Source organism: Anticarsia gemmatalis, chromosome 25, assembly GCF_050436995.1.
Source record: "Anticarsia gemmatalis isolate Benzon Research Colony breed Stoneville strain chromosome 25, ilAntGemm2 primary, whole genome shotgun sequence".
Taxonomy (NCBI): domain Eukaryota; kingdom Metazoa; phylum Arthropoda; class Insecta; order Lepidoptera; family Erebidae; genus Anticarsia; species Anticarsia gemmatalis.
This window is the reverse complement of record NC_134769.1, coordinates 1,159,747-1,176,047: the sequence shown is the minus strand read 5'-3', so window position 1 is coordinate 1,176,047 and position 16,301 is coordinate 1,159,747. Positions and strand designations below refer to the sequence as shown.

At 34.0% G+C, this 16,301-nt stretch overlaps 1 protein-coding gene across 4 annotated transcripts in view; it reads right to left on the bottom strand.

Annotated features, from left to right (window-relative positions):
- Window positions 1-876: 876 nt before the first annotated feature.
- The window catches only part of Shal (Potassium voltage-gated channel protein Shal), an 83,992-nt gene continuing 68,567 nt past the window's right edge, over window positions 877-16,301 (bottom strand). The window contains exons 2-6 of one of the 4 annotated variants that reach the window (XM_076131020.1): window positions 13,192-13,354; window positions 10,723-10,911; window positions 9,436-9,588; window positions 7,920-7,982; window positions 877-4,558 (exon numbers count right to left, since the gene is read on the bottom strand). In XM_076131020.1, coding sequence (XP_075987135.1) covers window positions 4,460-4,558; window positions 7,920-7,982; window positions 9,436-9,588; window positions 10,723-10,911; window positions 13,192-13,354 — 667 coding nt within the window. In that variant the 3' untranslated portion in view covers window positions 877-4,459. Of the gene's footprint in view, window positions 4,559-6,298; window positions 6,413-7,919; window positions 7,983-9,387; window positions 9,589-10,722; window positions 10,912-13,191; window positions 13,355-16,301 lie in introns of all 4 variants that reach the window. The other 3 variants (XM_076131019.1, XM_076131022.1, XM_076131021.1) reach the window with 3 other exon arrangements.

Below are 16,301 nucleotides of genomic sequence, written 5' to 3'. Positions count from 1 at the left end.
TTAGGTCTCACCTTTGGACCAAGGGCCATCTCTTTGCAAATGAAACAGAGCTTGTACTGTGACAAGATGACTTATATACTTTTGAATACATACAAAAGTTACAAGATAAATCATATTATTTATTTTACTTACACTCAATCGCAGATCAGATATTAATTTAGTTTATTACACGGATATATTTTATCATGGGCAGAATTCGAACCCCGTACATACCGATGACAAACTATATCCTAATGCAACGCTCGAATTAGTAACCTGCTCTCTACATTGTTAAAATTATGTAGTTTATTATGTGTTTAATCGTAATATTGAAATGTATCAAAGCACGTCCATTCATTAAATAGTTTTAATTAAGTACTTAAACAACACAGTCTTGAAAACACACAGTAAATATATTATATATCATGTTGTGAATTATTTATATTAAATAAAAACAATAGTTTTATTTATAAAAGTGTTACTATTTTGCCGAAAACTATTAAATCATAATACTTGGGTAATAGTCATTTCTTGAGGGTATGCAAAGTCCCTAACCCGCATTTAGTCAGCGTGGTGGACTCAAGGCCTAACCTCTCCCTCGGGAGGCAGCACCTAGCCCAGCAGTGAGACAGTAATGAGTTAAGAAAATAGTCAGTTAAGGAGGAAACAAAAGTGTCCTATGAAGATAACAGTCTTTAAGCCACGTCAAAGGCCTTTCGGGCGGCTTGAACAACTTTGACACTAGGCTGACCATTAATTAGACATTACTGAAATGTAGAGTCAAACAAGAAACTTTAAATATATGTTTACTGCATCATAAGTCGCTTTTTTATCATTTTTTTTAGTCGAAAGTAGTAACACTTTTATAAAAAATAGTTAAGTAAAATCAAATACAGATTGACGTTCGACATTTCAATATATTATTATAATAAATATAACAAAACAAGAAGATAATAAATAACAAATATACCGGTAACGAAGTAATTATTGCGATAAAATAACAGGGTTCATTACAATAAGCAATAATTATCGCTGGGGCTTGCTACACACATATTTCGTTCGGCATTAATCGGTCCAGCCGGGCGGCAAAACCTGAATATGTGTAGATGAATGTTCGGGAAAAATGCCGCTTGACATTGCCACGCCTGAATGTTTAAACCGAATTGCAACGATCGGACCCTATGGATATTCCAATCGGCATAAGCAAAGGCATAACAAGTGCAGTATTTGCTTCGAATCGGTTTTGTTCTTCGATAAATACTGCCGAACCGAATTTTCCGACTTATCCGCTTTGCCGAATATATGTGTAGGAAGTCTTTAGCAACATACATCGATGAAAACATTTTGGTACTTTAAAATTTCCAAGTAATATTTTTTATGAAACCTGGACCTTAATTCGGGTGAAAACCTGAGTATTAACTAGACTAAAAATTAATATTATTTAAATAGTGACTCTCAGAGATAAGTTTCCCCCATTATATTCATAAGACACCGCAATAAAATATCAAATCCGCACAACGATTTCATGAAAAATATCACTGTTACAACAAAATGGAGAGCGAAATAATTAAAGGTAATACAGCCATAGAATCACAGGGATGCGGACAAACATATAATTTACTAATGGGCTTATACTGCAAGATATTTAATAACTTATTATTGTGACCGAAGGTATGATTAATGACCTTTACAAGACAATTGCACTGTTAAACATTTGCAGGAACCAGACTTGAAGATCTGGATGCTCTCATAATAGTCTGATTCGGCGGCGTTTTAGTTTGTTTGTGTGTCTCTTTCCGCATGTATCGTTTATAATTATAGTAATAAATTATTTATGTATGCAGTCAATAGCAGTAAATAAATATTTTGCAGTAAAAACCGTTTTTAACCACAATTTATCCGTTTTTCACACAATCATCGACGATACAGAAAAAAAGACAATTTTAATTATTTTATGTTTAACTCGATTCCTAAAATACTTACGATATTACCAAATTTTTTATTGAATATTACACATTTTCCCATTTATACTTTATAGAAATTGTGGCAATATTTTGGAAGAAACATTTTTTATTACATCGAATTCGGCTTCGTAAAGACTACGATAAATATAAATTAACTAAAAAACATAACAATGTTTAAACCATGCTTTTTAAAGTGTTATGTGAAAGTAATTGGATTCAATGGTCCGCTGAGTTTGAGGCACCATCTTCGAACCCGTAGTAATATTTAAGATAATATTTAAATAACGCTTACGTCTACTAATTAATAAGTAGACTATTTATAGGAATTATTAAAAAGAAATTCGGAAGAAAATATCTCCCATTTATTAATATGAATAGACCGTACAAGCAATATAAACTTCAGTAAATCGAAGTCAATTTTAAAATTTATTTTAGAAACAATTTTATAATAAATACGCTGTTTTATTAATTCAATTTTTAAATCGAAGTGACTCGACTTCGAACGTCACCAATTGGAAATAATTTGATGACCTTAAAATACGATATCCAAAAAAAAGCATGGTGAAAAAAATATGTTATTATCTACATTAAAATCATGCATTCAATGCAATAAATTTTTCGCTTAACAACTATTTATCGTCTTATTTCTATTATTAACATATAATTAAATAAATCTCTAGGTAACCACATAAATTCATCTATCTATAATAACATTATACCTTACTATGCATCATAAGACTGCTCTATGATAGGGGGTCTCTCTACATACATACGAATACGTGTATAGATATTGAACATTGCGTTACACAACGTTACACAGTGGAACTTTCGACACAAAGTCGAACACATTACTAGTCGAGTCGGACGCAAATGTCTTTGACAAACCTCTGCGAAACAGACAGCTTTGACAAACAATTCAATTCGCTTCGCATCGCAACAAAATGTACAAACATTTACACAGTTCTAACAAGAATATCACTTGCAGAGCTTTGTAGATCTTTATACATAAAGACGTGTTCGGTCCAAGTGTAACAATGAAAATAGTTTACAATTATAAAATAATATTTGCCACTGTATTACTTGGTCATTTTAAAGACATTTTCATTGTCACATTTCTCAAAACTTGTGTCAAAAACTTCCATTATGTAACGATATCGTTGTAACAAACGTTATAGTCGTGTCCAATGTGTGACGGACATTGTCACATATCTCATTATTCTAACATTTACGCCTCACTAACACAGAGTAACGATTTAATGGAAATAACCAATATTGAAGGCACTAGATTTCTAGTGAATTAACGAACTAAAATAAAACAGTTTTGCAAAAGTTGGGACCTCAAGTGATATGTTCACAATTCAAGTCATTTTAAGGTCCTTGGTTAGAAAATTATGAATAAATAGAGGAAAAAGAAATATGAGTTTATGAAAATATTAAATAATTGAATAAAATCAGAATCATTATCCAAATTGAGAAGAGGAAAAGATCTGATATAAATTACACAATCTTACAATTAACCATTAAAATTAATTACATTCGATGTTACAATATTTCGTAACTTAAACTTAGAAAATGCAAATTAATTAAGTACAAACACAATTTTATATTTCAATCACATTCACTTTTGACTAGAAATTCTCGGCATTCGTCCTCACGTCGACGGGCAACAATCACTTGGAGAAACCCCATTGCGTATGATTCACTATAATTATAATATTCCTTCGCGACTAGAAACTTTAAAACACTATAATTTACGATCTAATGTTAACTTAGGACCCCCAGAAATGACTTCAACTATGAACCAAGTTTTACATCATACCGGTATATCTATAATAACTGTCTAATATTGATATGACTCGAATAACTATTGACTATACTGAAATTTGAAACTATTTGTCTTTTCTAAAAACGCCTCCCGACACATGAAAGTCCACAGACGACAACATTTTCACATAATTACCTCGTTGTTACAAGAAGCGAGATATCAATCCGTTCATTAACATTTAAAATCTTAGTTAATACTGTTTATTACTAATACGGATAAAAGAAACTACACGGAGAGGACGCGAAAGAACCTTACGTCCCGACAGAGACAAAGAGTACAATCCTAAATCTTCCAACATCTCTTTCAAGTCACAATCCAGAAATGCATTCCATTTCTTAATGTTTCTTCCATTCCAGAGCGCATTCCGTCGCGTAACATGGAATGGCACTTCGAAAGTCTTTTTAAAATGGAATGGAACAAGAAATGGACTATTCCATTTTGAAAATCACAGTGTAAAACTCTGTGTTCACATTGTCATTCACAATCCATATACAAATCTGATATTTTTTAATGTTAGGCAGTATCGTGTTAGACTTAGAACATTAAAATTACACAGATTCATAATTCTAATAATTGTTGTTCGGGCGTCGACCGCGGGCGGAGGGTCCGCTAGTGTTTGACTAGTGTTCATGTCCGTGAGTGTACACTCGCGAGTTTAAACATAGGTCTCCATATGGCTAGTGGTCGGATCCTAGAAAGACGCTTCCACTAAGTAAGTCCCATCCATTGCAACACCGGTCTGGTTTCCTTGCACTGTACTCCCGGCAGGAATGTATTTTCCACACGCTTGCTGCAATCAGAAGAGAACGAATGAATATATTTTATTTAAACATTATGTTCACATCCATTGTGTAACACTCCATCGATTTTAGCTTTGTTTTTACATCACGCGTGTAACATATCCTAATGGTTTAGCTTTTTTGAAGAGAACTGGCAGTTTTGTTTTAAACGAATCCTACAAATAACAAATCATGATGATACTCTCTACAAAAACGTTCTCAATACTGTCTTTAATAAACAGTAAACAGTCTAAATTCATCCACATAAAACCTACAAACAGAACAGAAAATAAACTGTCAATTCTCTAAATAACGTCTACATAAATACATCCTTATAAATATCGATATTTTTACATGTAAGTACATATATATACGCCTACCTATACTATCTACATCACATATAACACAAGCTCCACAACGATAACAAGCTATCCGAAAAAACCTGCAAAAACCGAAAACACTGACACTTTAACAAAAAAAGATAATAATATACATCAAGAAATTATAAAATAATATTATTTGTGATAGTTTGCTAGCAGTGATGTTGTGTATGAGTAAAATGTGTGCCAGACATGCCAATATACAAAATAAAATTATACTTTCATGTAGACCCAATGTGTAATGTAAAATGTATCAATTCTCCACAAACATCGTAAAAATAAAACAAAAATGAATTGACTTCTATGTAATTAAATGTTTTGAGTTGTAAAAATCGAAGAGACTTCTTTACAAGTTTGAAGTCAATTCATTTTTGACGCTTCATTTAAACGACGACAGAGAATTAATGTAAATGTTTATGAGTTATGTTTCTCTAAATGTCTTTGTGCGTATTTTGTTCATCATGGATGTCATGATTCCTGTGAGCCTCCTCAATAAAGACTCGAGCTAACTTGGAAACTCTCAAGTTAGAAAAGGACCTCGAAGGAATATAAAATTTGAGAAAAAAACTCAATTTTAATCACTCGTGAGGTCGGCTGAAGACTGATTGCAACAAAATTTGGCTTTTAAATACTGATCTCGTTTTGCCAATTAAAATAATTTTACCAAACAAATGTGTGCAGTGTGTTGGCATTAGTTGAAACCGTATATTCTGTATTGTTTCAACACTTACAGCAAAATCTAAAACAAAAACGGACGACATCCTTTCAATATACATTTACAACAATTGGATCTACTACAGACTTCTTCCAGTATACAAAAAACAGGTAAAAAATAAAGCAGAATTTAATAAAAAGTAGGGATATAAGATTTGATACATAGATACAATTTTATATAGAAAAATAATATTTCGACAACACCGTAGCACCATAGCGCAAGCTGAACATTGATACAACATTTACAAGTATACAGTAGGATTGTAAAGCAACAGTATTTGGCAGCCAACACCCTGCAGACATTTAAAGCCTCATTGATTTGGTTTACTTTTTGGTTTTGCGGACGTTACCACACAGCGACTCATTAAATATTATATAAATACTTCACCATTACTCTTTCAAACATTCTAACTATAAACGACAACCTGACCATTTACTTCAACACACACATTACTGTATATGTGTACCGCAAATATTCAAAATATTTGATAAAATACTAATTACTTACCCTTTAAAACAATGTTTAACAACAATTATTTCTAAATAAAAATTTCCATTATTTAGCGACAATGACTACAATAATACACAGTTTTGGTTTGACTGATTCAATGGCCTCTAAGAGCTCCGTCGCTGTATGTTAACGCCGCAATCACGTACTGGTAATGGGTCTTCACTTGGCGCGGCGGACACCGAAGTGTCTGAGGGTCTCGAAGTCGAAGTGTACCGCCTGCCGCCCTTCCGTCCCTTCCTACTCGAGTCTAATAGCAGGACCTGTTAGCCAATTCGAGACTGAGCTTCTAGAAGTAATTTTAAAAGTCGAATTCTCGTTTCCAAGTCTCAGGATTGCGTACGAAGTCAAATCAAAAGAAGTCATTTCAAAAAACAAAAATAAATTATAAAATTCTAGGGGTAGAGACAAATGTTTATAAAAATATCGGAAAAAAAATAAGGAAATTACCTCGTACGAAATCCGTTATAATTTTGCTTGTCTCGCGTAAAAGCAATAATTATAATATATTTTAATATAGTGTTTATATTGTGGGAGTAAAAAGTTTGGAAATTAAAATCATTGTGACAGTGTAGAGTAGAAAAATATATAAAACAAAAACTTAATATCAAAATAAGACAGACTAGCAAAACATTGGAAATAAAATATTACATTCCTAAATGTATATAATAATATTTAGCTTACATACTATAGGAATATTAGCTATACCTTATAATAATATATAACAACTTGAGATCATATCCTAGTGTAAAAATTGTATATGATATATAGCCTTTAATCAAACTTCTGATTTTTTTAGCAACACGAACTAGCGGATAAACAAAATTATTAATAATATTTTTATATATACTATACAATATATTATTCTTTAAAATCACCAGACATCAGAGTCAAAACAAGCTATAAGACAAAACCCTTTCTATTCAATTATATTATTATAGTAGCAACAAAAATTAACACCAAATTATTAAAACAGTAAAATTCTAGGCTTCAACTCTTTTTTCGTAAATATAATCCTAGTAATAATTATTTTTGAGCCTTATATTTTCCTCATAAATCAAAATATATACGTTTATATACACACGAGGCAAAGCTAGGTATTCATGTTTGAAGTAAATTGAAGCTAGCGGGTACATCTAGCATGGTCACAGATCTAGCCATAGGTTGCGATTCAAGCCACAACACAATGATCCAACAACTCATTATATCTATAGAAAATCTATAAATATAATGTCAGTTTGATATTTTTGGTGAATGTTTGGAGTCATTACTAACTATAGCTTTTTTCAAAAATAAATAATTATTTAAAGGTGTAATATATGTTTTACAATATTGTTTTCATGTGCATTTTAAGTATAATTATTAATTAGCTCAGCTAGCAACAGCCGCGCGGATTAATTTCTGAGGTTAAGCTACGTTTGCCGAAGTTGTTCTGTGGATGACTGATGATCTTATACATATCGAGTTCCTCCATATTTCGGAAGGCACTTTAAATGTACGTCTCCGCTGTCATTTCTAAAGATTTCTGACAGTCGTTAACGGTAATCAGAAGCGTGAATGTCTGACAACCAGTCTAACCGAAGGGTGTCGTGCTATATCCCAGGTAATTGGGTTGTGGAGGTCAGATAGGCAGTCGCTCCATGTCAAACGCTGCTATTCAGCTGCATCTAGTAAGACTTGAAGCCGACTCCAACATACATAAATGTAATTATGACTTCAAAATCCACCAAAACATCTTCGGATCAACAAGGATAGTCTGTATCACAGTACCTCACTGCGAGGGCACCACACCTGCCCTAAAGGACTCACGCACCGCACTGAGCGACGGCGCTTCTGTCACAAACAGCCACACATACATACATTATATCACTCTTATATACTCGACACATTATATCTAAATATACCCTTATAATAACTAAATATTTTTGTATATATTGTTATATGAAAACATCCCTAAAATACCTCGAAATAAGTACTTTTGTATAATATAACCTTAATAGTATATTTTTTTAATACTAAGATATTATGTTGCGTAGCTATCAAATTCCGTATTTTACTTTGTTCCAACAACATTTCAAGAAAGGTAATGATTTAATAACTTCTGCTACGTGTCTCTTGCCTAAAATTAAAAAATATAGTTTTACGCAGAATAATAATAAGTATTATTTTGTATTTCAGAAACATTAAAAAATCCTAAATAAGTTCTGAGTGTGTAAACTTTTCTTTAAATGATTATAAGGATTACAATAATTTATCTAACAAGTATTACAAAGGTATATCACTAAAGAACACTGAAAAAATAAAATATGAAAGTTATTATAGAAAATTATTCCTGTTTCTCAAAACTCCGTAAAAAGTACATTTACTTTATAATATATTTATATCACGTATCCGCTTATCGTTGTAAAAAAACAATAAAATTAAATGGTCTAATATGAGCTAAACCTATTTTTCTAACATAAACCCAGTCACAAAACTACATCGAAACGGTCATCGCAAAGAAAAGCGCCTCTAGCGGAAAATTTTGAAACTATATTTAAATATTATTACCTGTATAATATTATTGTATTATGTAAAAATAAACTTCATTTGTAAAAACATATCTACAACAGTCTTATTTTTAATGCATTAACCACAGAAGATAAATAAGTTTTAGTTATTTTTATAAAACAATTCTTTTAAGAAAAGGTTCAGAATTCTACCACTAGAGGCGCTAGTTTCTTCGTGTCATCAAACTGTTATGTCAACTATCAAACTAAACATGCTTTCCCAAAAAGTCTCTGTAACACAATTCACTGTAAACACTTAAAACCCTGTTTAAAAAGAGGTTATATGCTAAGACATGCTAAAAAGCTGTACCTATTTTGAACATTGTGAAAATGATATTGGTTCATAGTGCACATGACTTTTTGTGCTAGAACAGTATTACTGCTACCCTTATTTTCATTTGAGCAATGAAACCAATAGAATCAATGATTTTTTCAAATGTGTTTTTTATTTCAATTATGTCTTAAAAATGGTATAGGATTGTTTCCGTGCAACTTACAATGGCAATTCAAAATTGAAAATGATTTGACTTCAAACTGATTTTCACCAGTTGAGTGTCTGTAAGAGCACTTAACTTAAAGTCTCCTCATGCCACCAGCGTGAAAATTGCTGACAAGCCAAAAGGATCATTTCAAACGAAAAAGAAACCCAGCGTGAGCCTAGTTGAAAAACCTAACATAACATATCTAACCTATGTTATCTAGTCCTTCATTTCTTCACTCCTCATCCCCAAAACTACCTGATACTTCTGTGGACAGCATCCGCATCGAGCGCAGCACGCGAGCAGCGCTGGTGCCCGGCCCGAGTGAGCGGGCGACGCGAGCGGCGACGGCGAGCCAGCACGCTTCGCCGCACCGTTGAAAGGATTCTCCATTTCGACGAATTCGCGGTCCTGAGGATTATGGAGGGTGGTGATTTAGTAGGAACTATTTTGAGAGTATTATTCAGTATTTAGGACTTTAGCTGTGGCGCCCATAGCCAGTTGCGCTCATCGGTTGGTGAACGTAGGTAAAACGACACTTGACGTGGTCATTCCTTATATGGGTGACCGTATGGTATTCGAACTGGGCGTCTCCGTGCTTTGGAGGGCGTGTTAAAAGTTGGTCCCTGTTGTTGTCAATTAAGATAACAGTCGTTAAAGCCACGTCAAAGGCCTTCGAGCGGCTTGAACCACTTTGACACTAGGTTGACTACTAACCATACGACAAGAAGAAGAAGATGATGTAACCTAAAACTTTCCTTAAATGGAGACCGGTGCGTTTGCTGTCTTTAAAGCATTTTCCGTTTACCGTATCATTTGTATTGGCTCTGTCCTATCAGAATTTTACTGTAAACTTTTGGGTTTTATAATGGCCACACACATCATACTTTGGGTCTTCAATGCAGACAGACAAACAATCAATCAAATCCATGCCAAATAATCGACTGATGTTTGGAGTGGACTGATGTTGAAGTAAAATGCAACACACGATAAAATTACCTTACCTTTGCACTACGACATAACTCAATGGGACAGCTTTGTTTTCTGCCACCCTTCTTCATCATCAGACCTTCAGACCTTATTTTACCTTTTTAAAATGACATCTAACTTGAATCATTTTCAATACCCTATCTATCCACTTTTTCTTACTAAAGACAAGGATTACCTATCAGGCTTGCTACACACATAATATTAGGTTCGGCAATATTTATCGATCAACAAATCGGACTCGACTCACTTGTTCGGTATTGCCGCCCGGCTAGGCCGATTAATACCGAACCAAATAGATGTCTAGTAAGCCTTAGAGTATCCTTACTTTGTTTTCTATGACCCGTTCAAGGATAGCAAACTTTCCAAAATAAGTTGAAGTTAGATCATTATGACGTAACAATCTAAGATATCAGTCTGTAATCTTTGATTAAAACAGTAGAACACACAAAAGGGGCACAAAAAGGGGGCATACCATGCAGTAAGTAGAAAAAAGCTGTTATTCATGATGATGATAAAACCACATCAATAAAAATAAGGTTTTCAATTCCCACTCACCGTGGTACGCTCCAAACATCTGAGTAAATGGTGATGCTGCAACTCGAAGATGTCTTCATCTCGTCCAGCATCATCAAGTTCCACGCCTGACTCCTGGGCCGCTAGCCTGGCCTCAGCAGCCTTCTTCTTGGATACGAAGGCTGCTCCTGATGAAGCTTTAGCGATGCGGATACGAGCGAGACGGGCTTTCTGAAATTGTACATTTCATTTTATGTAGCTTCTGTTTGTCTTTGGAGATATATAATCAATGTAAAAATGTTGATGGTAGTTTGTATATCCTTCTTTTAAATGAACAGCTGAACAGATTTGGATGGAATTTGGTAAGGTGGTAGTTTATATAACAAGACAAGATAACAAACATCTAAATCCATCTAAAAACAATCAGGATCTTATAAATATCTGAAGAGAGATATTTTAGACTTTCGAAAACTGAAGAGTTTTTAAGAAAGTATAAAAATACGAAACGTCTATTCATTTTCAAGAGATTTTTTTAAGTGAAACCGTCGCTATGCCATTTATCGTACCGAATGTAGCACATCGCGCTTTCCCTCTCTTTTGTCAACCAAAATAAACAAACATACATAATATATACTATTTCCTTTCATAATATCAGATCATCTATTTTCCCGTCAAGGAAACACACTGAGGCGAAGTAAAAACGTCTTCATAGTACATCAAGTAATGTTTGATAGTGTAGCGTCACATTGTACCGACGAGAATGTATCTACCGACGACGGAACACGACACGATTATCTTAATACAATGCCTTACCACAAACGTTTTGTGAACTACCTATATATGAAAAAGAGAAATATTTGCCAAATACGACAGATTTTCCTCTAAGCTATTTCCTTTTCATATACCTAAACAGACAGACATGAAATTTTCTTTCATAATATACTAGAACCGCAATTTTCTATCACTATCGACAATTGCAGCAGTGGACAAATTTTGTATGAATGATCAGCGCCCCTAGCGAATGCTGTAAGACGTAATTTCTGAGGAAATTTTAAATGTCATATTCGGCACATAATAATATCTAATGTTTAATGTAATCTAATGTAATTCTAAGAAAATCGTGCTACAGGGGAAACTATCTTGTGAAGGAAACGCATATTGTAGACTGCTACAGATATTACATTTTCTTAATGAACGCATACTGTGGACAAATAAAAACGTCTTCATAGTATCAAGTGATGTTGATAGTGTAGCGACACATTGTACCGACGAGATTGTATCTACCGACGACGGAACACGACACGATTATCTTGATACGACGTCTTACCACGCTGTGGGGCAGGGTTGGTAATGCGGAATATTGGTGGTTGGGTTATGTGAAAATGCTTAGGATTAAATGTCAGACAAATGTCAACGACTTGTAAAGATTATGATATAGTTATGATGTTACTTTGGTTATCTTGGAAACGGTAATATCGAAAAAAAAGGGGTTTGTTGCTCGAAATATCTTGAAAGTGATTATTAATTTCTTGTAAGTTTTGATTTAAAGAACACACAAAGCTCGCAAAGCACTATTATAACTCGTTTTATTATTACCTACATTAACCTAAGTTATAATTTAACTCAATCTAAAATTTTAAGGCCAATTTAACTCATTTTACTAACTTAAAAATGTAAGTTCGCTAAAATTAGCTTTTAGTGAGTTCGCTTCTAAACCGGAATTATATTTTGAACGACTTTCATTACAAATTGACCACGTGATACTACATATATATGTATGTATGAATACAATTTAGCTGTATGTGATTTACAACATCCATAAAATATACTATGCTGCATGTTCCGATAGCCAAAACATCTCAGTGTTGACAGCCCTACTCGCAACGTATAAATGCGTCGCCGGACGTAAAATATGACGAGTTTATAAGGTTTTGGAGGGAAAATATATTGAATTTGGGATGACATTTTATAGTTAAGGGATATTAGATGTTGAGAACGCGAGATTAAATTGAAAAATATATCCTACAGGGAGACTCAGAAAATGCTTATACATTATCTACCAAGTTTGTTTATACCCTTATTCTACAGAACTTTTAAAATGTGACCGTTAATAGCTAATCTGTCTATAAACCGAAGTAATTCTAAGATTTTTGATAACCAATATAGTACACTTTTGTTCTTGTATCTTCATTAAACAGGATGATGATTTTAAGTGGTTTAATGATTTTGTATGCAGGCTAAAGGCCAGAGAGAAAAAAGGATAGTTATATACACAGTCTCTTATATCTAAAAAAAATTACTAGTGCTGGTATAGTCCCGGACTCATTAATATTTAAAAGCTGAAGCACTGCATAATGCGAGAAATAATGTATTTCTATTGTGTTCAATATATCAGAATTCAATCAATATTTTTTCTAATCTAGCTTTTTATCCAGCTCAATATTTTTTCGGCGTTATATAAATGCCTTCCCCATTTGTCGTGGATAAAAGATAATGCAGTAACCGCCTTACCCTCTGAGCCTTCCTCTTATCAGCTCGTTGGTTCTGATGGTAGATCCGTGAGAAGTTGGACACGATGACGGGCACAGGCAGCGCGATCACCAGCACTCCGGAGAGGGAGCACACTCCTCCCACGATCTTGCCTGCTATGGTGCCGGGCACCATGTCGCCGTAACTGAGGACAAAGATAGATTGAGGTTAGGTTTGTGGGAGGGATAATATACAGGTAATACCAGAGATTATTAGCTTTTGTTTCCTAGGTAAGTGATTAAGGTTTAAATCTAAAACAATATGTATAACGGATTTTTCTGTATGCTAGCGCATAATACATATCTAGGACGATGTTCATCTATTCGTTTTCTTTGTAAATCTATAGTAGCATAGAGTTTGAAAATCCAGAGAAAGGCCTTTGCTTAGTGGCCAGTGGAATAATAAACATGGTTAATAAAAAACATTTGTCATTATCACGTTGCAAAAACAAAAACAGTTTCGTAAAGTTTAGCAATTAACCAGCATTGAAGGCCTAACCCCTCTCTCATTCCTAAAACAAACTAATGCCCAGTAGTAAGATAGTAAACAGTAGATAGTTTTATGCGTAAAATCCTCATAATGTTATACGAGTAAATGCGAAAGTTTGTGAGTATGCATGTATGTATGGATGTTTGCTATTGGAGGTAGCTGAAGATCCTGAATAACATATGGTGGCCTTTAGTTTATATTTTAAAGATCTATGTTGTCACCAATTAATCACTGTTATAACTATTTCCTCAACACATTGTCGTTATCACATTTGCTGACATCGTTCTACATCCATTACAATGATTAATTATGAATCAAAGCATCAAATTAATTCAGCAACTCAGCGCTGAAAGGCTCATGTAATCACCAATCTGCGACGCCATTAACATGAAACATGTGGTGTTAGTAAATTGTACTGAAATTCATGTCATTCATCTAAATATTGAGTGTTGGAGCATAACATCATACTATTATCTAAATAATAGGGTCGGAAATGTACATTATTCGGACTGAAAGTAGTAATGCTCATTTTTTTCTGATTATGCAGTATGAAAACATGCTTTTCCTTCCAAATAAAAATCCGGGATGAAAAATCATATGATTCATAACTTAATATCAGAATTTATGTTTTTAATTATCACTTAAATCATTTTTACACAATTGAAACATATTTTGCTAGACCCAAATTCAACATTTCGTAGATTATAAAATTTGTCTAAATTAGTCAAAGTAACCCAATACTTTATGATCACTAGTTGAATAAACTATCGTTTAGTCCATAAAGAGCTAAATAGAATATTAAAAATATTTAAACTTTGTAATATACATTAAATAATTTAAACACTTATGTAAGTACTTTAACGCAAAGCACAACTCCTTAGCTAATCATGATTTAATTGTTGTTGAAGCAACATTTTGAGGCCTATCCTCATAGCCTACTAAATAATATTAGAACCTAAATTTAGACTCCCTACCAATCATCACAAACAATTAGGCAACATGGGCAACACGTTACCATTTAGCAGAGTTAAATCACAGCGAGATCGTTTCACCACAAGCTCTTAACAGTTGATTTACAACTGAGTTGTAAAGTTATGGTTATTTTTACAACATGTCAAGGATAAACGTTACAAGATTTATTAGGTTTAAAGTGGGTGAGTTATGGCGACTATTCTGTTGAATTTTCTTATTGATATGTTTTGACTGTTTAGAGTTCTTTAGAACAGTTTTTTGAAGGTATGCAACTTGGCCAGCGTAGTGGACTTCAGGCCTACCCACTCCCTCATTACGGGAGGAGACCCTTGCCCAGCAGTGGGACAGTAATGGGTTTAATCTACTTATTTATATTTGACTACCTCTATCGCGGGAGGTAAGTGTATCCGATTGCTTATAGGGTCACGGGTTCAATACCCGGGTCAAGCAAAGTGCATATTATTATGGTTATTTTTACATTTTGCAGCATACACAACATATTGGACATTAGTTTTTTCTGATTAAAATGAGAATATTTTTCAAAAGTAGCCCGAAGTTTCGTGCGTTCACGTTTCACGATGTTTTCCTTCACCGTTCGAGCAAATGAAAATTGAAGACTTTGCATGGTCCCAAATAATTTATAATCTGGATTTACACGTAGTTTGTCTTTAATAATTTTGACTGCCTCCGTGGCGCAGTGGTTTAGGTCGCCACGCCGATACCACTGCAACGGGAGGTCGTGGGTTCGATTCCCACACGGGACAATTATTTGTGCGTTCCACAAATAATTGTTTCGGGTCTGGTTGTGCTTTGTGTCCGTTGTTTGTATGTTTGTAAAAGTCCCCGCGACACAAGAGCAATTCTTAGTGCGGGAGTTGTCTTCAAAAAAAAAAAAAAAAAAGAATAAGTAAAACTAAACAAAAAGGCTTTTTTAAATCTCTTTTATCCACTTTTTTCATTGTAGTAAGTGTTATTGCATTATTATTTTCACACAATGTTATAAAGCTCTGTATGTACATATGTATGTAGAGCGTGTAGAACACCAGGTGTTCCTTCACTCTCGTCCATAATTGATGTGTGAAGTACGCAGTGAAAAATAACGTTATTTTCCTACAAAATTACCGAGTTTTGCCTTACAAGAGTAGTCGTGGCGAGATTTTTTATTTGTAGTTCTCTCACTGAGCAGAAATTCCACTTATTTTTTTATGTGGTAATTTGAGTTAAGTGTAACCCGTACTTGGCCAGCATGGGGGACTCAAGACCAAACCTGTACTACGTTTGGGAGGATGCCTCAGCCCAGAAATAGGACGGCCATCGGATAATTTTTTTTTTTCTAATGGCTTGTAATTGCGCTCTTCGGTAATCAGTGGGCTATCCAAACACGGAAATTCTGTATACGGTGGCCGCATAGTGATAGTTGGTTTAGCGTTTCCATGCATAAAAAAAGGGCACGTAAAAATTTAATCCTGATTGTTGTTAATTTAAATATCATTCAGTCTTGTCAAATTCAGGCAGGCCTCAACGTTGACCACAAACAGTTTGATAAATGAATGATTTTATAATATCAATATTTTGCGTCCACAATAGAGGTCATAAACTCACACGGGAGGAATCGATAGCCCCGCCCCTTC